This window comes from Aythya ferina, assembly GCF_964211825.1.
Source record: "Aythya ferina genome assembly, chromosome: 1".
Classification (NCBI taxonomy): Eukaryota; Metazoa; Chordata; class Aves; order Anseriformes; family Anatidae; genus Aythya; species Aythya ferina.
Genome location: NC_140296.1, coordinates 121,609,072 through 121,632,487, shown reverse-complemented (window position 1 = coordinate 121,632,487; position 23,416 = coordinate 121,609,072). Strand labels below are relative to the sequence as shown.

Below are 23,416 nucleotides of genomic sequence, written 5' to 3'. Positions count from 1 at the left end.
ACTTGTAAGTGTTCCAAACGATGAGATTTGTGAATGAATTTTTAATCCGGGGTTTAACATTAAAGATTAACATGTGTGTTTTGAATTTCAAAAAGGGAATTTACCCCCAAAAGGCTAAGACTTGCTTCAGTGGCTTCTTAGGATTTTGTTTTATTTTGCTCCCCCACCCTCCCCCTTGGGGTGCATTAAAGCAAAAAGAAACAAAGAAAAGGGAAAACCCAGCATCCAGGCTGTGCTTGGGGAATCTTCAACTCATTGTTAAAACAGTGTCCAATTGGGCTTTTTCATATTAATGTTGCATTGTGCGCTCTTAGACGCGGCAGGAGTGACAACATCTGTCTGAAAAACTGAGCCAGCTGTGCAGGAAAAAAAATCTTTCTTAGTTCAGAGCAGTTGTGTACTTTGCTGCTTGGGCATAAGCAGCTTCTTGCATCTGTTATGGAGGAAAAATGTGCAAAGTGTTTTCCTGAGACTGTAACTCTAAAAGACAAGGGAAGCCTGTAGCAGCTTTATGTTTGCAAAAGTTAGCAGCTCCTGTAAAAGAGAATTTAGGACATCAGGGTAAGGGGAAGAAGATTGGACAAGCATTAAATCAGACTGCACTGTGGGGTTTGGTCACCCAGGGTTGATTCTCAACACCTGGCATCAGAAAAGAAGGTGGTAAGGGGGGAGGCATGTGGTCATGTATGGTAACAGCAGCACCTGCATTCAGTGAAAACCTCTTTTCTGAGTTTCAATCACATTATGATAGTGCTCTGCATTTTTTGATAACCTCTGTAAGAGGTTTGAGGCATTCTGTGAGCATCTGGCACTCCTTTGAGAATGGTGCTGAGTGTGAGCCCAGCCTGGACTGCTTTGCAGCAAAGCCCCTTGCAGAAAGTGTTTGCTCTTACTATCCTGTAGGACTCCAGCAGAGCTGAACGTAGTGAACCTTCCTGGCTATTTTTTCCCCTACGTGATAAGAAATGTGGGTGTTAATTTGAAATCAATACTAATACTTGGCACAGCACTGGAGAGCATGATTAATAGGCAGAGCAAGACCCATGAATCAGGCGACAAAGTCCTATTCGTGTCTCTCCATTGACCTGCAGCATGGTGTTGAGGTGAGTTACAACCTCTCTCCATCTCGGTTGTCCTCACTGCAAAATGGAGGCTCTATGAATCGCCCCAGTACCTTACCTGCTAGCGTACATTAGAGTGACCACTGAAACTTGCTGCACTGGAAAAGAAAGACAGTGGATTTGTTTTTTAATAACGCCATGCACACTTTTATCTATTGGTCCTGTTTCCAATATCCACTGGCACCTGGCTCTTAAGCAACATTGGCACCAGACTTCACATAGAAACATCCACAGCTCCTGATGTTCCTTTGTGAAGACAGAGACATAGCTGTTTGTAGCTAAAGCTGGTAAAAAAAGATGGTCATCTATTCCAGGAATATCCCTCCCTGTTTTGTCTCACGTCAGAGTGAGAGCACAGGCTTTTAATAGATGGAACAGAAATCAGGGGAAATTTGCATTGGTGAGAGATTCAGTTCACATGGAAAGCCATAGTTACTGCATATGTGTGCATAACACTGTACTGTGTTTTATTCACTGTACAGTGAATAAAATAATATGAAGTGAGAATTTATATCTAAATACATGGAAAAAGTTTAAGTGGATTGAAATAAAGTGTTTTTACCTTATTGAATCAAAGCATGCCAATATTGCCGTAATTAAATGGGAAAGTCGAAGCAATTCATTTTGTCTTCACTCACTGAAAATGTCATCAAAGTTGATATTCTTACAACCTATTTTGATTTTAATGCAAACTCTTTTCCCAGTGGAAGATTGTCCTTTTACAACTTCTTTCAGACAGCTCATCTCATAATCTGAAACATTCAATTACTGACCTGACATTTGCCAGATCAGAAGACAAATTTGTTTTTTATTTTCTTTTCAATTTAAATGAAAAATGCCTTTTTTTCATTTTCTATTTGTTTGTTTTTAATAATTTTATTTCCAAAGTAGTTTGGGATTAATAAAGTTTAAGATATGGAAGTTTTACGTCTTTGACCATTCTCATGAAAGCTTGTTTAAGTCTGACTGCTTTTGGAGACTGAAAATGTTGCTTTCCTGCCTATATCAGGCTCATTTTTAGAATCAGGTATGAGACAGTAGTTGTACAGTGGCTGTGTGTGTTCTTACTTAAAGGCTCTCTCTCCTACCAGTGGGCCACAGGAGTTTTGTTATCAAAATGGATGCAAATGTGACTAGACCCTTAAGCCCTGATTTGACAAGATACTTAAACATGTGCTTGATTTTTAAACATGAAGTGTATTTCCAGTTACCTAACTGCCTTCAGTGGAATTGCTAGGACATACCAAACCAGCCTGGGTGTCAGTGTCTGGCTGAACAGCCCCAGCTCTGTGTTGATACTGTGCTGGCCATGAGGACATCAGGACAAGTGAAGAAGGGTTATAACTAAGTCATGGAGCTGGGAAAATTTTAGGGGAGTTCATAGGCACAGTGAACACCAAAGCATGTCTGCTGGGTGTCCTGTCACTTGCAAAACTTGTGTACTCAACAGGATGGGAGCATTTTCTATGTGAGACACAGAAGTCTGATAGAAAGCAGATAACCGAAGGTTGTGGGTTGCTGGACCAGGTCCTCTTAATTACCTGATACTCATCCCAGAGACAGTCTTTAACAATTTCAAGGAGAATGGGATCAGATTTTTTTTTATTTTTTTTTTTCTCAGAAACAGCTAGTTCCTGTATCTTCAGGGTTTATTTTGTTTTTGCTTTGTTTTGTTTTAAGTAGCCCATTACTCAGCGGCCAACCCATCATAATTCTCCCATGGTCCAGCATTAAGGAGCTAAGAAGCACTAGGGAAGGCCCCCTGTATTTGGCTCTGAGATGTGGAGACATTTCTTGGGGATTTGTTTCCTACCCCCAGACCTCACCATTCATTGTCTTCTGCACTTGCTTAACCACAATGCCAGCTCCTATGTTCCCAATACAGTCCTGCTTCCCACTCCCTCAACATCTCCCTTCTGGGGCTGCCCTTGTGCCTCTCCAGATGATCCACCTCAGCTTTCACTTTCCTCCCTGGGCTGCAGGAAAGCTCTCTCACTTAGAAGCTCTATCTCCTTGGAGCCCTCATTGCTGACCCAAGCCCTGCCATGGTCTCAGTGGCTTTGCATCATATGAATACTCCTGCATGCATGGGTAGGCTCCTGTCTTTGGTGGAGCACATCAACATTTGGGTGGGTGGATGCAGCGTGTTCCTGTTATCTTGCTGCTTTATCACTTCTGGAAGATGCAGCAGCACCAACAAAGTCTGTGTTTCCTGGAGGACCCCCAGAAGATGTCAGCAGTGTCTGTAGGGAGGGAGCCATGTGTCAGCATGTCTCTGCACCTTCACCCTGCCTGAGGCTAATACAGAAGGTGCTGTCCCTTTTCTGTCTGTTCTTGCTCCTTTTAGGGGAGGATGGGCACAGATCTTGGTGCTTTGGGTAAAAGCAGTTGAACTGTAGCTTGGGAGTATCTGCACTGGAGTTAGACCTAATGGTGGTTGTGTCAGGGTAGGTGAAAAAGTCACTCTGGAATTTGCAGTCTGTATTTCCATGGCATTTCCCCTGTTACCGGGGCAGGAGGTGGAGGGGAGAAGATAGAAAAACTCTATGTATTATGGGAGGTATTTATGAGCAGTGTTAAAAGTCACTGATGAGCCAGTTCTCCATCCCTCCCTTCCCCACCTCTTTTCCTATGCAGCTGCACCCTGTGCTCCTGCCTTTCCCCACCGCACACAAGTCACGTTTTCCAGCCTGCCCACCCATCCATCCTGCCTTTCCCTGGGCCAGCTCCCCTTACTGGGCCTTAATCTTTTTCATTATGGGCTCTGTCCTTACCACTCGGCATACCATTGAGCATATTTAAACCTCAAGTTGTTTTCCCTTATTAAGCAGTTCATCATTGTGCTGCCTTTTTTTCCTTTTTTTTTTTTTTTTTTTTTTTTCTTAACTGGGAGAAGGGGAAGAAATTTATTCTTTTGGCCATAAATCATTTACAAAGCTGCTGGGCCGTTAATGTATATTTTATGGCTCGGCAAACAGAAAATAGGAGCGAGTGTCTTAGCGGCGCTTCTCCGACCTGTTTTAATTTCAGCTTCCTAGCCCTGACTCTCTGTTCCCCTGCCTCCGAAGCAGATACATTTCTCTTGCAGAGGCACCGGTGGATACCTTCTCCCGAAGGAGGCCACTTTGCTGTGTCAGCAATGTCACGTGCTGTTGCCAGCACTTGGCACCGATCCGCAGCGCGACACATCTCTGCTGACTGGGCTGCGCTGGGAGAATATTAGCAGGGAAAAGGGATGGGGAGGGGGGGACTCAAGGCTATTTTTGCTTTTAGGGAAGAGCTGTAATTAGACTCGTGCTCTGGGGTAAGCAAGTTTCATACAGTTCTTGTCTCATCCCATGCAGCCTCACTCACCCTGTGCTTTGCGTGCTGTGGGCTCAGCTGGCCGCAGGTGTTGTGCTGATATCCACAGGGATGCTTTGGGGGCGATTTCGGCATGGTGACTGCCCATGGCAGTGCTTCCCAAATATTAAGGGCTGGCTCCTGTGAGGTTTTGCAACCAGCTTCCAGATGAAGCCTGTTTATGTCTTCAGTGCTCTCAGTCATCTCGGTGCCTTTTCTCCATTTTAGGAAGCATAGATGCAAGCCTTTACTGTAAAATTTTCTTTCCTAGGTGCTGTGACAAGCAGTGAGATAGTGACGATGAGGGACGTGGAAGGCTTATGTTGGCATCTGAGCTAGCTGAATGGGAAGGTCTGCAGCGCACAGCTGCTGTTGCAGGCTTTCTGTGAACTCAACCAGGGTTTGCCACCTCAGATGTGCCTGCATGGACTTTTGACTTTTTTCCCAAATCACTTCAGCTAAAGACTGCAGCTAGACAGTTCATTGAGTAACTGGCCATGGCCATTTAAAATGGTCATTCAAAACGTTCCTATCCCTAGACATCCTTTACCATTGAGCGATGCCTCCACTGTAGCAGTCAGCAGCACAGGAGAGTGCATCTGCAACGCAGCTTTTTCCTCTCACAGCAAAGCAAGCTGTCCCATCCTTACACCTTCCTCAGCAGATTATGCTAATTAATGCTTGGCTATGAGATGGGAGCACAGCTTCCTTTCTGCTTTCACTGCTTTTTGGGCAATAACCTTGTTCTCAGTGGCAAGGCAAACATCAGGGGATGGTATCGTCCTAAGTTAATGCAACAGGATTCCCCAGAGCTGATCCATCACAGGTCGAGGGGTGAAGGAGGAGGGACCGTGTTTGCTAGTCATGGGTTTGGAGAAGAATCATAGATGTCTTCAGTGCTGGGCACAGCCAGGGATGGGCAAAGTTGGCACCAAATGTCCCACAGACTGGGCTGAATTAGGCTTTCCTGCCCCTCCCCTCTCGTCAGGGGAGCAATGAATGATCACTTGAGCAAGTTTCTTATCCTCTCTGGGTCCCCTCTGGTCTTGTTCATCTGCTAAGGCAAAAAAATTCCCTGACCTCAGTAGCACAGCTGCTCCTTGAGTCTTCTGCAAACACTGTGAATTCAAGGACTGCCAGCTCAGATCGTAGCAGTCTGTTTTCGGCCAGTGCCGCATGCATTGGAGGGAGGTGTTAAACCTTCCATAATGTACCTAATTGTGCAACACTATACCGCGGAGAGGGGATTAACACATGCCCCAGAGCACAGCAATTGATTAGTTTTATCCTAGCTAATGTCATTGTAGATGTTATTTTTGTTCCTATCAATGTCTCTTCTGATTTTTATAATCTTGCTATAATATAATGCAGGGCTTTTTTGGTGTGTGTTTTTTTTGTTTGTTTGTTTGTTTGTTTTCATGGCTAACTTGCATGTGTACTGCAACCCTGGCAGCAGAAATGTGGGACAACCATCCCAGCTAGCAGAAGATGCCTCTCCCAGCAGCTCCAGACAGGCTGGATGGAGATGCAGAAGGAAAGGCAGTGCTGGGAGCACAGCTGGAGGCCAGAATTGGAAAGGACGACTTGGGTCCTTTGGCTCCTGACTTGGCTATCACCAGGGCACCTCTAAAACAAATTTGTTCCTGTTTTCACCTTATTATGTTAGCAAGCTGCTCTAGCACCGTGCTCTTCTCACAATTTGAAAGCCACTTTTGCATTTCAAGTCTGTGACTAATTAAGCACAAGGACTAAGAACTGTTGGAAGAACATCACTGAGGTTACACAGAGCTAAGCATAATGCAGTCCCTGCTACATGGAGAACACAAAGGTTTTTGATTTCCCTAGCAGGTTTGAATGCTTAGCAGTTCAGCAAGTCCATTCCTGGAGGTCTAAACCTGGACAAATGAGGATCTCATGCTAAAAGAGGCCCTCTGAAGACACCTGGAGCGGAGTGACTTGTTCGTCAGGACCCAGGGAGTCTGTGGCAAAAATAGGGAAGGAGTCAAATTCCTCAGTGATTTTCAGCTGCGTGTTTTAAGAGAGACCCTTCTCTCCCCCTTAAAAGCTAGTCCAGCTCCTCTGACAAGGACATGGGAGTGAAACGACACCATTCTTGAAGTATGCATAGCTGAAAGCTTTCCTGCCCTTTTTTTGTCCAACTTTCATCTTCCCTATGGCTGCAGGTTGGCGAGGTCAGAGACAGGGAGATGTACTCCATGTTATCTCAATCAGACAGCTGTTTGAAATCCCCCTTCCAGCTGGTCTTCAGAGAAAGACCTGTTTTTAAAAGGGAGATGGCAATGGTGGTAGGGATCGCTACTTGCAAGGCCAACAGCTGAGACCAGAGCAGAGTGGGTCAGCAGCAAGTCTCACTGCTATCTTTTTGTCTAGTGTGGATGAGATTATAAATGATAAGGGAGCAGGGTCAGCATATCAGCACAGATTTACAGGTAGCCAATGTCTGCAATCAGCTGGCAGAGTGCTCAGCGAGAAGCACTGCAGGGCTCCAGTTCAAGACCCTGACACTGTGATTTCTCCCTGGATTAGTGTCTGCTAGCCCACATATCCTACCAGCTGAGCAGCAAGCCCAAGATTACTCTTACTGGCGTAAAATGTGTCTGTTTATTTGGAAGGCTTTGTGCTGGAGAGAGAATGTTAGATACCACCAGTTGTGTCTGATGATTTCTTCAGGGATAAAGGTGCTTAGAGGTTTACTTGGCTTTTGACCTCCATTTAGCAGAGAGAGTAACACTGTATAGCCCTGAGTAAATGTTAGTGTTTGTGTAGATTTAACACCTGTGTTACAGAGGTTTTGCTCTAACAATGTGACAGTTTTCCTTTTCTTTCTTTTTTTTCCTTTAGTTCCAATAAATTCTTAGTCCGGTGGCTGAGATATTCCAAGTCTGATGCAGCTGTTTCAGAGAACAGTATGGCCAAACTTTGGCTGACTACAACTTCGCCTTTTAGCTCTGAGCTATGTATTTGTCTATCACCACGATGGGGATAGTAAAGAATATGGGGAAAGAGCTAGACAGGGAGAGGGAAGGACAAGGCTGGCAGTGTGGATTGCATGGCTTTGTTGCAGTGATGGAAGGACAGGACCCAGAAGCACCACTGGTGAGAGACCTGGTTGTTACAAGACAGCAGGGGCTGCAGAGTGCTGGACTTGACTACTAAACCATGCTGTACACTACAGCATCTGGGTCTTTAAAGAATAAATTTGACAAACTGTCATTGAGAGTGGCTCAGGGGGTGCCAATCATGTCTTGAGGAGGAGCTGTACTATGATGTCCTTCATCTGGTCTATTGCAAGCTGTCTCCAGACACCAGCCTGGGTAAATACTGATTTTGGATAGATGGACTCTGAGCTAGCAAGTGTGTCACATGTGGAATGACAGGGGTATGCTCTGCTCCTAGTAAGAATGGGCACAACCAGTGTTCAGACGGCTTGTTGAGCAGCCTGTTTGGATGCTGTGAATGTTCTGGGCTCACCATAAGCATCTATCTTCTTCCCTTTGTGTAATCTCTGATGCTCTAGGCTAGCACTTGAGTGCCCTTTTCCAGCCCTGGTGAGCCTTCTGGAGCTGAAACAACATTTTCAACTTGGGAAGGATCGCCGCTTCCTTTCCAGAGATCAATTCCAAGCAATGTAATTGCTCCCTCACAGGATAGAAGGGATTGTCAGCAGGGGAAATGTCTCTTTAGTTTCTTTGTTGCCCTTCAATGTCATTAGCGCTTGAAACTGTGAGTCAGACCCCTTCAGGGGCTTTGGAATGGTTGCTGCACAAGGTCCTACGACAGAAGTTCTCCCAGCATCTGTTACCGACTTCTCCAGCAGTGCGTCACACCTTCCTGGGCTGGGGTTTTGCTGCATTGCTCTGTGAGTTGAGTCAGCAATGTACCTCAGCTCGTCTGGGGTGGGAGATGTTTCTTCAGCACAGAGGACAGCTTTGGTCCCAAACTCAGAGACGTGAGGCAGGCCAAAGGCACGGTGACTTGTGTTTTCCTTTCATCTCAGCAAAGAGACTGCTCTGCAGTTTATCCTTCTGTTGCCTGCAGTCGCCAGACCAAACACTGTTCCTACCCTGCTCTTGAAACTTTTGAGTGACCTCATCTTTGCCTCTCTAACGAGGGACCCAAAATGTCATACTGCCAAAGGCATCTTCCCCAGCACATGGCAACAGGATCGCTAATTGCGCTGGGACAGGGGGAGCCTTTCCCTGCATTTTTTGGATGCAAGCTGATACAGCTTGAAGCTCTATTCTCATTCTCTCCCCAGCCACACATATTTCTGCATATTTTCCCTGGAGATATGGAGATGCTGAACGCATGAAGCTGAGGGTTTGGGTTTTTTTCATCCCTTTCACACCTCCCTCACTTCTTTCTTCCCTGGCCATTTGCTTCCCTGGCTTGCCAGCACTGTGGAGTGAACCTGTACCCTGGCCTCTGTGTTTGCAAAGTCATGCTAGCCCAGCCTCCTGTGCTGCTGACTCTCAGGAGGTCACTGCTAGCAGGTGCCAAATGCTGCTGACTTGCCAACAGTTCTTGAGGACACTTTCAAAGCAGAAAGAGTCCTCCAGAAGGCAAGGCAGGGCAAGAGCTTGATTTCATGGAATGAATAACCTTCCAAATAAACCTTTTTTTTTTTTTTTTTTTTTTTTTTTTTTCCCTGTGGTCCTGGGAAGTCAAAAGTCTTAAAATAAATACAGTAGGGAAAGACCCTCTCTCTGCACTCTACTCCACCCTATCCAGAAGTACCCAGATACCTTGCTGAGCATAGCTGCCTCTGGAAAAACATGCTGGGGATGATCACGAAGTAAAGGGGAAGGTGCCCTTAGCACAGCTTCAACAGCATAACCATGGTGCTTTTGGTAGGGACAGCTTCTGCAGCCTCTGAGGCCCCCATGGTCTGTGACCACCTACCATCAAGGTGATATTGACTGGTGGTGGTGCATCAGCTGTTCATGTTACAGACTGGCCTCTCGATGTGAAGTGGTGATGATGGAAGTTCTCCTTTGCTCACTGGGCTGTCAGCTGAGTTGATTTGCTGGTCCTGCTGGTGATCTCTGGCAGGGAGGTGTGGCAATGACTGGGAGCTGGGAACATTTTCATTCCTTTTAGTATGAGTCAAAGTGCTGAGACGTGCCCATGTCTTTGATCTTTGCTATGTCTGGTATATTCTGAAGCCTCTCTGGCTGCAAACCTTCAAGGGGAGGTAGCAAATGTGGTGGCATCTGTCTCCTCCTCATCCCCAGCAGGGAGGAAAATGCTGGTTGTGGGCCCTACAGGCTTGTCATGCAGCATGAACTACCAATATGAACTACGTGCTGGGGAGGTAGTGAAGTGTGCTTCTCGGAAAAGCAATAGTACCCCATCAAAAATGAAATTGAAGTGATCTGTTGCCAGAATAATTACTTGGTCATGGGAAAATAGAGACACTCTAAAAGAGGCTCTGCAGCCAAAACGTTGTTCTGCTGGCTGGTTCCCTGATAGATAGGGGACACAAAAATGGAGCATCTGTTCTAATTAGTGATGGGAGCTCGGAGCATCGGGATCAAAGGAGAAAGCTGTGTGCAGAATCAAGCTAAGATCAAAGTGTCCTATGTACAGGAAGGGCCCACTCCTCCTGCTGACAGTGGTGTATGTACCCTCCTCTACCTCCAGGCATGTGGCTTATGGGGATGCTTAATTACCAAGTAAGGAAGAGATTGCATATACAGGAGAGGGTGTAATGGCCATCATAATTCAGCTCTAGTAGAAAAAAGATTTGGTGGTGATTGATTCTTGCTGCCTCTTATAAGTTATTAAACTTCTCTGAATGCTTAGAAAAGATCAGGATTATGTACCTTGTCAAAAGGAGACCTTTTACAACATTTTTTTTGCTTGATTTTTCTCACCTCTTATGTGTAATTTGACTTACTGTGCTGGGCTGTATGTTTGTGCATATATCTATATTTGCATTTATATCTGCACAAGGGAATTTAGGCTTTCATTCCTTAGGCTGCATTGAAAAACCCTTATCCCAATACTTATGCTAAATTTGAAATCTCTTCCTCCCTCTCTCCCCTGGCTCCTTCGTTTTACATTAATGCAAAGCCACATTTTTTGCAACTCCTAAGTACGAAATGTTTAAATAAGTAATGTTTGGTTCAGTTTTCCTCCTAGGTGTCTTCCTGGGCACAGTGGCTGACGTGTGTGTGTCTTTGTGTGCAGCCACCTGTGTTTTGGGCCATGAGTATGGGCGTGGAAGGATGTCATAGACAGACAAGTGCATGTGTAACCACATTACATTTCCTAGTAGTCTAAGAAGACAGATATTGAAGCCCCTGAAGAGGGTTTGATCCTTTCTCTTTCAGCTGTCTCCCTGGGAGAGGAGCTGCACTGTAATAATGCCTCTCCCTTGCCCCGGTGCTGTGTTAGCACACCTCCCTGTTTATGCTGGTGGAGGAGGACTTTGCCTGCGTTTGGTCTCCTGCCTCCCCTGTCACCTTGGTTAAGCTTACTTGTCAGAAGTGATCGTATGTGTTTTCCCCAGCTGTAGCCCTGCAGGTGCCACTTAGCTTAACAAAGTGAGTCCTTGTCTTGAAGTGCTGCCTGCCTCCTGTGCATCCTGGGCCAAAGAGCAGCTGACAGGCCCTGGGATGCATGAGGCACAGGCAAGCCTAAGGAGCTGCCTTGCCCAAGTGCTTCAACGAGGCAAAGACAGGACAGCGTGGTGTCAGGAGGTTGCTTGTCTTGCAAGCGCAGGTTCAGAGCAGTTCCCTTGGCAAGAGAAATGGACAGAAACCTCATCTATTCCTTAGTTTTCCCCCTCACAGAAACAACTCTGTGTCATTCAGTTTAATCTGAATGCTGCGGTGCTTTGAAAAGGGGGAGCAGGGAGGAAGATTACAGGTTCTGAAGGCTGCTACAGGGTGACAGTGGATCACTGGAAGAGAAAAGGGGATAATACATGCTTTCTTTCTGTTTTGAAATGCTTCATAAGCAAATTGGGATATTCTCAAATGTCTTGAGAATTCTTTTTACAGCGAGGAAATTATGCATGCTCTATTTAATTATTTTTATTATTCTGCAGGATGTTTACAATCAACTAATAGCAAATATTTGGCGTGGTGGGAGGGTGATTAGGTATGAAAATCACATCATCTTGGTGATTGAATGATTGATGAAACCAAGCCAAATTTGCAAAAACAAACTTTTCCAGAAAATTAGTGAATGCTCACACTTAAGTACTAATTTTCCTGAATTACAAGAACTTGAACATATAGGTATTGCTTGGAGAGGAAAGTAGAGGAATGGGGCTGAAGAACATACTTTGCTATTCCAAATCAGATAAGAAGCTGGGGGCAGGTTTTCCTGTCATGGGGAGCATCTCATAAAAACTACACTGAAGATGGCAGAAGAGTTTTCAGCTCCACGTTAGGGAGTGTAATCCAATAAATGTCCAAATTACTGTGTCTCCCTGCACACTGTTTAGCGCGTGGATGGTGATAGGACTTGATGAGTAATCATGCCAATGTAGGCTTGAAGAGAATAAGATCTCTTGTCAAAGTTGTGTTCAGTATGAGATACCTCATTTCTGGTCTTTGGGCTACTGCAACAGCCTGGGTTGCCATAAGGAGCTCAGGAGTAGTCCAAACTGTTGACCACAGAAGCAACTGGAAGGCAGATGCCTTGTAATAAAAGTCATGCTTATTACTGGCCCTTCAAATTATTTACTTCCACTTGCTGCTGACAGCCTTTCATAGGAGATTGATGGATTAAGCTTTCACCAGCTGTTCTGTGTCCCAAGCACCTAATTCTTTCAGATTTTAGAATCAGAGCCAAACCATTTCCCTAGGATTTTCCAAAATGTTCCACATTTTTAAACATGTTCCAAGCCTGTGAAGAAAGTCAGACTTTTGTTTTGTTTTCTGCCAAGTAAGAAATTCATGAATTTCACTCTGAGAGATTTAAGTTGTCATTTTGTCTGGTTCTATTTTGAGGCATTTCTCCCAGAACTACCTGAAGCTTTAGGGGTGGCAGTTAGGGAGGAAGGAAGGGAGTTGGGAAGTCTAGAGGAGGTTGCTGAGGATCTGCAAGATCCCTGTGTATTGCATCTCCAGAGCACTCAGTTCAAATTCAGGAACTCATCACAGCCTGTTCAGGTGCTTCTAACTTTGGATTTACAGAATCTGAAGCTCAGTGCTTCCAGGCTCTGAGTGCCCCATTTCTCCACTAGGCAGGCTGAGAAGGATCCCAACAGACACACGTGTGAGTGAACACTTAGCTTTTTCTCAGAACTAGCCTGTTCGATTTCTACAGAGTTCAGCTGGAACCATATTCTTTTTCAAGGAGCATTTCACCTTCAGCAAAGGTGAAATGAAAACTTTGCCAGCAGCTCTTCCTGAAGTCAGCAAGAGAATAGGGTAGCCCTCAGACTACATCCCAGTGTTAGCAATATTCTGGTGTTGCCTTGGGGCTTGAAAACTTCTTAGCATCTCCTCCAGCAGCCTCCTACATGCATTGAACAGGAAGATAGTGAGCTGGCATGTAGGGAGATGTCTAAAGTCAACGTTTTGATTTTGTGCAAGAAAGTGTTTTAAAGAATTTTAGTGCTACTCAAAACAGTGCTGGTGACTCCTTGGTTAGTTTTATTTGACAAGATTTTGGCAGTAGGAAAGGAGATATTTCCCTGTGTGACTTGCAGTCTAAACACTGCAGCCTTGAGCTGCTGCACTGGGAAGCTGGGACTTGTCAGACTCTGTGCCCTATCCAGCTTGTACGGAATGCAAAGAAGTGAATGGTGGAAATGTTGGGAAATATATAAGATTGGATCAGATCTTCATTTTTTTTTTTCTGAGTAGCCATTTTTCACCAGCTAGGAAGAAATACCCGGCCTGGAAAAGATTTAGATTTTTAACCCTTTCAGTTAAAAATAGCACTAAAGTGTTTCTGTTCATTCTGGACTTCACAAGGAGGAGAAGTTGGGGGAGATTTGTGTTTCTACTTTTAAATAATGTGTTCTCTCTTCTTACCCCTTGGTGAAGCCTTTTAGACTGCAGTTTCCTCTTCAGTTTCAGTGACGTCAGGTATCATTAAGATTGATGGGATTGAATACATATTTCATTATCTCTTAAACACAGCTTGGCTGCTTTTACAACTCTTTCCCTGTTGCCAAAACAAAGCCTGATGTTTTCAGAGGCTCTGAAATGAGAGTGCTCTCACTTGAAAGGATGGCCTATCTGCATTTGCTTCTGGAAGAGGTCTGCATGAGAGCAGCCTGATCTGTTGAGGGACAAATATAATTCTTTAGCTTCATGTAATTGGTAAGGGATTGCTGTGTAACTACAGGACACTGCTGTCATGACCTGCCTGTGCAGGGTGCCACCTGAAATGTTCGAACTGGGAGTCCTTCTTGTGAAATGCTTAAACTGGGTGTTCTTTTCTTTCTAGGTATGGTGTGTCCTCTGGAGGTGTCAGTCAGTTCAGGGAGTATCCAGGTTGCCCGAGGCCAGACAGCAGTATTGCCCTGCACCTTCACCACTAATGCTGCTCTCACTAACCTTAATGTCATCTGGATGGTCACTCCTCTTTCTAATGCCAACCAGCCTGAACAGGTAAGTCCTTTCTCACTGGAGCATGTATTTCTTTGGAGCTTTCCTTACCCTTTTGACACTGATCTGAATGTAATCTATTTACGATGCTGAGACTCTGGTTGCCCCAGAGCACTCTCTTCATTGCTGAACGTGATCTGCAGATCTTAGATGAGTCTGATGTATTCAAAGCTTTGGAAATTGTTTGTGTTCATTGTGTCCTTGGCTGGATGCACAATCAGGTCAGATGTATGTGTTACAGTATGGCTGCCTTGTACTTCTGGTGGTTTGTGTGTTCAAAAGGGCACAGGCAAGATAATACAGGTTTTGGTGCACTGGCTTTGGGATATGAAGGATCTGGAAGCAGCTGCAGGTTTAAACCTGTGAAATCTTTGTAACAAAATCCCATAGGCTCATTTTCCCTCTTTTTCATTGCCTGTTGCTTTTGCAAGGCCATTCTTACAAACAATAGCAAACCTATTATGTTGGGTACAAGAATCATAACCTGTGAGCTGCTGGCCTGTGTTTGTCCACATACTAAGAGGAGAAGAAACCCATTGCTCTGAAATTAACTGATCTTGGGTCACGCTGTCCCTGTCACATTTGCTGTTCAGTTCTGTGATTCAGTATCCTGCACTGGAGAGAACTTGCTCCTCAGGGACTTGGTCTGAGTACAGGCTGCTATAAAAGCTGTTGGATTGGTAGAGGCTGCACAGACTTGAGTTGCATTGCCTATTATTCAGTGTATCCTAGCGATCACCAGTGAGCAGTTTCAAATCATGGCAGGATATTACTGGCTGACACCCAAAATGATACTGTCCACCAGGCACATGCCTTCCAGCAAAGTACTTACTGACCTGCAGAGTCTCTGCCTCTCTACATCAATCCTGTCTGGATGGGTAATGACTGTTACATGAAACAGGGTGGTACTACCCATCCAGCTATGCCAGAAGACTTGGGTATTATCTGGTCCATTTGCTTTTGTAAACATTTTTGATGACATAAAACAGGCCACTGACTGTGTTCTTCCTTTAGAGAAAACGCTTCTCCTAGGATCAGTCTTTCTGGGTCTACTGTTGTATATTGATGTTTGCTTATTCAGAGATCCTTTAGGAAATGGTCCTTTCAGCTTTCAGAGTCCATGTTTTACTTGCTGTTCTCCCTCCTTGTTCAGCCTCTGCAGAGTGTTATTTGATTCTTCCTTTCTTTTCCAGGTTATTCTTTACCAAGGGGGTCAGATCTTTGGTGGTGCACCCCAGTTCTATGGGCGAGTGGGGTTTGCTGTGACAATGCCAACCACCAGTGCCTCCATCTTCATCAACAACACACAGCTATCAGACACTGGCACGTACCAGTGTTTGGTCAACAATCTTCCTGACCGAGGCAGCAGGAATATTGGAGTCATTGGACTGACCGTCTTGGGTGTGTGTATTGGGATTATGGGGGAAAGGGGAAGAATTGGGGCACAGGAATCCTCTGTGTGTGATGGTTCTCATAGCATAAAAATATGGGTGGTATGTGCATTGGAGCCTATGGACACACTGTAGTGAGGGATGGGTTGGGTTCTGAGGACTGTGGGAGTTTGTAGGACACATAGCCTCATATGCAGATGTGTATAAGGGAGTTTTAAAATACGGTAGAGAAAAAGCTTTTGTGGCAGGCTTGTGATGTGGAGTTGCAAAGAAGCATGAATAAAGCATGTGTGCATCTTTGAGAGCTAAGGGGACTGTAAGAGTTTTGTGCATAGTGACAAGAGAAGAGAATGGACTTTTAGATCTTTGCTTCCTTTTCAAGAAAGGAATTAGTACTGGATGCTCCCTATGATGTTAAATACTACAGAGCTTGTGCCACTATAAGGCTATGAAAACAAAATCCAACCACAGCATATTCTTTATGCAGCCCTGTTAGTTGTTGCTACCTTTGCTGTCTCAAACACAGAAATGTTCGTCCTTTTTTTTTTCCTCTAGGTAGGGCTCTACAAGTAGTGGGTCCTGGGAAAGCAGTTGTCTGGTACCTTGATGGACTGGCTAGTCAGGAATCTTTGTGAATTGTCACCCCTCAAACCTTGAAGGGTTCCTGTCTGCTACCTCCTTTCTGGGCTTTGTCTGATTCTTGTCCCCTATCAGCTCATGCCAATATCCTTGCTTTTCCCTGCAGTGCGTGTCCAGAAAGAGCCTGTACTCCACTGTTTGGTCATGTTTCCTGATCTTCTGTCACTTTCCCCTCTTCTCTTGTAGTTCCTCCTTCTGCCCCGCTTTGCAGAATCCAGGGGTCCCTGGACGTGGGCAGCGATATCACACTGACCTGCAGCTCGGAAGAAGGCATCCCCCGGCCAACATACCTCTGGGAGAAACTGGACAATGTTCCCAAGTTGCCCCCAACTGCCACACAAGGTGCTCATTCTGTTGATTATCCTCTTATTTCCAAGGTGGCAGCCTGGGCTTTCCTTTGTCTGAGCTGCCCGAGATGACACAGCTCTTTGAGTGGCTGCCATCACTTGCATGGTCACTTGTTTGGAATGAAGATTCCTGGAGTGTTTGGAGTGTTTTGGACTAGGTATCCATCAGTGGCCATTTAAAGTTTCGTCTTACTTTGAGGAACATTAGTTCTGTACCATTAAGGAACAAGGGTCTGGTCAAACAAGAGACAGAGAATAAGGTTGCCAGACGTTTGCACGTGGCTGGAGATTTCATCTGCCGATTCACCTAAATTTTAAACCAAATGCAAGGCTCATAGATTGAAAACTGGGAGAAGAGAGGCAGAATTATCCCCTGAAAATCCTGCCATCTTGTCACACTGAGATCACTGTGCTCTGATATGTTAGGCTGGAGCCACCTTTTAGGTGTGTGTAAAAGGAAGGCCCTGATCAGACTGGGTATTGCCCAGCCGCAAGTCCCATCCATGAGGTTTCTTAGCCTGTGTCCTGACCAAATAGTTAGCAGTACTTTTGCCCTTTGTCTTGCTGTATTTTAAGAATACACAAAAATTTTAGTTTCAGGTAATTCCAGAATGAGAAAAAATGCAAGGGCAGGGGTTAGGAAGCCCACGGATGGGAAAGCAGAGTTGTTGAGAGGCAGGACTGAATTTAGCAGGTAGATCTGGGTATAGGTAATTGCACATCTCTTCTTTTCTCCCTTCTCTCACAAAATGATATGAGACCCAAGCTTTCATTTGCAGAAATTCATCTGTAAGAAGAAAAAGAAACATCTAGTGTAAGCTCCTTAAGACCTAATCTTGTGCGTGTGTGCACAATGCTTCCTTCTCAAGGTTATTTCCTAATTTATTTATCTCTTAAGAGTCTCACACATCAATTCTCTATTTGCTGGATTTGCCTTTTCATGGTTTTCCTCAAGCCCGGGGCGGGGGGATTTAAATCCTTCTTTTCTCTCTAACTAGACCAAGTCCAGGGCACTGTCACTCTCCGAAATATCAGCACTGTGTCCTCAGGTCTTTACCAATGTGTGGCTTCAAATGCCATTGGAACCAGCACTTGCCTTCTGGACCTACAAGTCATTGCACGTAAGTATTTTGCCAAAGGAGGCTTGGTCAGCTGCTTCTGTCTTGTGACAGTAATGCGTGTAACCATGTTTGCTGTGAGCCACCATGTGCCTCTCTATCAGAAGATCATTTTACTCTGGAATGGGGACATTGCCTTTCCCCCTTCCAAGCCACATAGCTTCAAATATTCGCAGATGGCCACAGCCCAGCCCTGATTTATTCTCCATTCTCTGTTCACTTCTCCCCACAGCCCACCCCTGGAGCATCGGCCTGATTGCTGGAGCAGTGGCCACAGGTGCTGTCGTGCTTGTTGTCTGCATTGTGTTGGTGGCCATAGCACTGTTTTACTGGAAAAATAAACACAAAGAAGAAGAAGAAGAAGAGATTCCCAATGAGATAAGGTAGGGGCCAGGGAAAACTGGTGGCAGGGAATCTCTGATCACCCAGCAAAAGCAGCAGCTGGCAGGAAGGCAAGCAGAAATCCTGCTTTTACTAGTCCTAGGTGTGTTCCCCTAGGCCAGGGGAAGGTCTTTGTATCTGCCCAGAAAATGTAGGGAGCAAATGTAGAATGGTAACTACAGATTTTGCTTTCCAAATTACTATTATTGGAAACTTCACCTTGGCACTGTTAGCGCCATAGGAGAGTGACTGTGTATGTGGTGGGGATCCTAACCCACAGTATCAGATAGTGACAGCTGAAGAGCTCTGTAGGTACAGCTGTGATGTTCTCTGGTGTTATAGCCACAGTGTTTGCCTCTGGCAGCATCTCAAAGCTCCCCTGAGGATCAACTTTGTTGATTGTAGAAGTGCATTCATGCTGACTGGCTGTGTAGCACCAGTGGTTCTGACAACTACTGGCTTTGCCCCCCACAAACATAAATGTGGGTTGTTTCCCTCAGTGGTAGGCACACAGAGCAGTTAATGTGCACAGAGGTGGGTCCTGCAAAGAGGGATGAGTGAACAGGCTGAAGAGTGATGCCAGTTCATGTTGGTGCTGTCTTTCACCTTGAATTGATGGCATTGCCCCCAGTGGAGATGGATGGGGGGGGGTACATAGGGGAAACAGAGCATCATCCTACATGCACCCTCATGCCCTCTTCTTCCCAGGGAGGACGACCTGCCACCCAAATGCTCTTCCGCTGCCAAGACATTCCATGCTGACGCATCCTCGTCGGAGAACGACACCCTCACCTCCTCCAACACCTACAACAGCCGCTACTGGAATGACCCCAAGGCCAACCATGCCACAGACTCCTTCACCCGCTTCAGCAACAGCAACGACACCCGCCAGCCCCCCTTCTCCCGCTCAGGGAGCACGAGTGCTCGCCCTGTCTACGCCAACGGCGGCCACCCCTCCCCGGCTGCCCCTAAGACGCTGGTGGTGACGGCCAGCACAGCGCCGTCCCCACAGGAGGTGGCCCGGAGCAATGGCTCCGTCAGCAGGAAGCCTCGGCTTCCGCAGACCCGCTCCTATGCCGTCAGCCAGGCCACGCTGGAGCGGATCGGGGCCGTTCCTGTCATGGTGCCTGCCCAGAGCCGGGCTGGCTCCCTTGTGTAGGGGCAAGCCGGCACCCATGAGCTGAGCAAGGGCCTTGTGTACCAGAGAGGCAGAGACATGGCCGAGAGACCCTACTCCTTCCTGAAAGGCAGCGATGCAGCCGGGGTGGGCCTCCCGAGGCCGCTGCCAGCCGGTGAGACAGCCCCGGCCGTGCTGCGATGCCCCCGAGATCTCGGGGCTCCACCATGGACGCCACAGATGTGCCAAGGCCGTGGGGGCACCAGGGGACCCTCCCTGGCTGCTGGGCCCCAGCCAGGACCCCCTCCCAGCCCAGCCTTGGGAGGGGGGGATTTTGGTTTTGTTTCCAGTTTGTTTTGTTGGGGGGGGGGGCATTTCTTTTCATTTGGGTCTTTCAGGGAGGTTTGGGGAGATTATATATATATATATATTTTTTTTTTCTGTTGTTGTTGCTGTTTTATTTCCAAGAGGACAACAGCCTGTGTGGGGCAGGGAGGGGTGCGCAGGCAGGGTATGCCTTGTCGTGGAGGCTATGGCTCCCTCCCTGCTTTGCCAGCCCTACTGCTGGACGAGGAAGGTGGTGGGACAGGGATGGACATGAGGATGCACTGGCTGAGGTGGAGGCACAGCTGCCAGCCAGGCCAAGGGGAAGGCTGGGCAAGGGCGCAGGCCAGAGAGCATTTCTCTTTATTTATTTTATTTTTGCTATTTTTCCCCTCACCTCTGACACACACACACAAAAAACCACGCGTTTTTCAGTCACCACCAGAGCCCTCTTCATGGATGCAGAGAGTGTTGCCATCTGGGTGTCTGCTTCTGAAAAGCTCTGTGGAGAGAAAGGGCGCATTGTGGCTTTTTTAAATTATTTTTTCTTAATTATTTTTATTATTGTTATTTTTGAGTGTGGCAGAGCAGCAGACAGGCCCTGAGAGGAGTCTCTTGCACCTGGGCTGCTCAGGCTGAGGGCAAATGGCTTCAGACCCCACAGCTGAGGTGTTTGCATGGTGGGTTTTCCTTATCAGGCTGTGCATGGCAGGGTACCTGTTGTGTTTGGGGCCCTCACACAACCTCGCACTATGGTTTTCATTCCCTCTTGCGCACACACACGCAAACTTCCCAGATGCTGAGGTTGGCAGGATTTGTTTCTCAATCCCTTTCCTTAGATACAGCGAAAGCAGGGGCTCAATGGAGGGAGTAACCCTGTGGAAGCCCCCATGCTATCTCTCTGCCTCACTTACTTCCCACACTGGTACTTGTGGCACCTGCTGGTGGCTCTCCCATCTCCTCACAGTCAAGGAGGTGGCTGGGGCTGGCACCTGTCCTTTTACTTTTTCTATTGCAACTAAATAGCCTTAATCAAAGCCAAGGGTCGAAACCGCTCAAGGGACCTGGTGCTATTGGAGGACTGGACCAAGGGTTTGGACTCTCTCCTGTGAGAGAGCCCTGGCTCAGAGTACTTGCCCTCCTACATAACACCAAGCCTTGCACATGTAAAGGCAGTGGTCACCTCCAAAAGTACCAGAGACCTTCCAAGAACTGCTCTTGGAAAAGCAATGTGGGCAATTACAGGCAACTTTCTGTTGCTCACACTGGGAAAGGGACTTCCTCGTCCCCCTTTCCCTATCCCAGCTCAGCTTCACTTTCCCTAGCAGTGCATATACCTTGGGCAGGGCCTTTTGCCTGTACTGTTCAAAAGCAAGCACAGCCTCTGTGGAAGGAGGGGAAGAGGTGAGGTTTGGTCTCCCACATAGATGCAGTTCCTTTGGGGAGGTTGGGGGTTCTTGGGCAGCACTTGGTTTGAAGCTTGGCTGAGATTTTGTGCCTTCTTTGCTTAAAATAAAAATAAAAAAAGGAAAAAAAAAAAAGAAAAAAGGAAAAAAATATATACAGCCTCCCTTCCTTCCCCCCTCCTGCACAACTCTGTCCAGAATGAGTGCAGTGGTGCAGACAGGTGGTTGTGTGCACATACACATGGTTCACCAGAGCAGTCCTCATTCTTGCCTGTCTGCTCTCTTTGCTGCTGGGTGGTTGGATTGATAGTGGGGGAGAAGAGTGGCTTTTGAAACCCCAGTGTGGGAGGAAAAACAAACAACACAATGCAATCAAAGAAAAGCCCAGACACACTCTTTCCGCTTTTGAAACAACCCCTGTGTGGCATTTACAGGAACACTGCCCTCAGCAGGCCCCCTCCTCCAGTGAGAAAGCTCTTCTGGTTCCTACCCTCCATAAGACTGTTTGCTCCTCTTTCTTTGTTCTTTCTAATTGTTTAAAATTCAATAAAACTTTATTCATATAAAAAAGGACTTTTTAATGCCTGCTGCTGCATTTTTTTCCTATTAATTCTGTAACTACAATGAATTTGGCTGTTAATACTCAGCCTTGATATGGCTGTCAGTAAGCAGCGACCATGCAACCAAGACCTGAATCTTATTAGGCCAGCCGTTTTGGTAGCGCACCCGGGTACTATAGGCTTGTTTTGCTCATTCATAATACTCTGACACATTGCCCTTGAAGGTACAGTTTCCCAAGCTTGCAGGATCTCTGCTTCTCTAGGCAAAGGTGAGTTTTATTTATTTTTTTGTCATTTGGGGGTGGGTGGGAATCCTTCGTGCTGCTTTGAGTGATGTGGGGAAATATTTTGTTTAAAAATGCCTGAATTTCCTCATGTGTCTGTTTTCTGGTCTGAAACATGTCATGTTCAACCCCGATCCAAAATCTAAAGCAGTCACTGGGAAAGCCCCCAGTTAATTTCTTGGGTGTCTGAATATATTTGATGGGGGAAACTGTCAGTAATTTAACTAAAGTTCTGAGCACCATAGACAGAGCATAGGAAATTTCAGTGCCTGAGCATACACACTTCCAGGGCACTGGGAAGCACACACCTCTCCCTATCAACAGTGGCTAGCAGAAGGTTTTTATTAGTTAGACCTGCTTGATGTCTGTCCAAAGTTTTTGCATTTTTTTCTCTGTTTCATTTTACCTGCTTCTTCTCTATCCCCCCCCCCCCCCCAACCCTCCAACCTCCAGGTATTCTGAGAATGATTATTAAAAACAAAAAACTACAGATCCAGCAGCGATGCTAATTCAGCACTGCTGCACACATACTGTGTTCTCATTCCAAGGTATTTTTCGACTAGTTAAAATATGCTTGCGAATGCGTTTTCATCTATAGGCTTTATGGTAGATGAGATGACTGCATTGCCATTTTGGGAAAGTTGCTGTAGGAATCTTAATCTTTACATTTTTCATCTTTTGATTGCGCAGCCTTGATGTGACATTAATAGTATCTTTGCATTTTATTCCCATGATAGTCCTGTCAGTATTCTGCTATACTACCCATTCCTTGCCACTGGCTTGCCCTTTACATCATTCTCCTGCACATCTCTGCCTCTTGATCTAGAGCAGAATTTCCCAAGACACAGGATAGTTTACTATGTTTGTACAGCACCTAGTGTGCTGGTGTTTTAGCCTGTAAATTGTATCTAGTGATGCATTGCTGTAGGACAAATATCTAGCTAAAAATAATACCAGTTAGAGGTCTTGATAGTGAGTGATTATTTATCATTAAAAAAAAAAAAAAAGGCTTATTATAGTTGTAAGTGGAATTCACAACTGAGTTTTCTGGCTGCCTTCAATTACAGCTGTCTGGTGGGGATTGTCCCCCACAGTGGGTGCAACAGATGTTACCTTGAATGTCAGTACCCATCAGTCAGATCACTTACCATCAAAGACTATTAGTAGGAAATGTGTTTTAGAAAAAGGAACAGCTATACTTCTGATTGGTGAGGCAGAGTATAGCCTCAAGAGGATGTCTTACACTTCAGCAGTAGACACATTTTTAGAAGTTGGTGGAGATGAGAATTCAGTTTCAAAAATCTGGGAAACCTGGTCTGGAGACAAACAGGATTTTTTTATTTTTTATTTTTTATTTTTTATTTTTTAACTTGCACAGTTTTTGGACTTGGATCTGCTGATTCCTCTAAACTAAAAAAAAATAATAAATAAATTGCCCAGATGTATGTACTTCAGTGAACTCTTTCCAAAACACACACTTCTACAGGTTTCCAGTAGAAGACAGTCTGCCAGACGGTGTCCACTCCAAGATTGCGTGGCTACCCCATGAGGACCTTGGATGCTCAGGAGATCAAGCCTCCTTATATCCCAGTTTAGGTCCTCATGAAGAACACCTCACATCAGGGTAGCCTCAAATGACAGCCAGGACTGAAGTAATTAGGTGCTTCATTTGGTACTGGGCAGAGGAAATCAAACTGAAATGTTTTGATCCTCTTCCACCCCCTCAAAAAAATAAGATACTGTGGTTTCATGGTAAATTCTAGACTTCAACACAGAGATAAATTTTTGGA

General features: G+C 45.8%; 1 protein-coding gene across 8 annotated transcripts in view; it reads left to right on the top strand.

Annotated features, from left to right (window-relative positions):
- The window catches only part of IGSF11 (immunoglobulin superfamily member 11), a 94,475-nt gene extending 73,120 nt beyond the window's left edge, over nt 1-21,355 (top strand). For 7 of the 8 annotated variants that reach the window (XM_084507271.1, XM_084507277.1, XM_084507272.1 and 4 more), the window contains exons 2-7: nt 13,899-14,062; nt 15,253-15,460; nt 16,276-16,431; nt 17,435-17,557; nt 17,787-17,937; nt 18,644-21,355. In XM_084507271.1, the coding sequence (XP_084363397.1) occupies nt 13,899-14,062; nt 15,253-15,460; nt 16,276-16,431; nt 17,435-17,557; nt 17,787-17,937; nt 18,644-19,094 (1,253 nt within the window). In that variant the 3' untranslated portion in view covers nt 19,095-21,355. The remainder of the gene's footprint in view (nt 1-13,898; nt 14,063-15,252; nt 15,461-16,275; nt 16,432-17,434; nt 17,558-17,786; nt 17,938-18,643) is intronic. The other variant, XM_084507278.1, reaches the window with a different exon arrangement.
- Nucleotides 21,356-23,416: the final 2,061 nt, after the last annotated feature.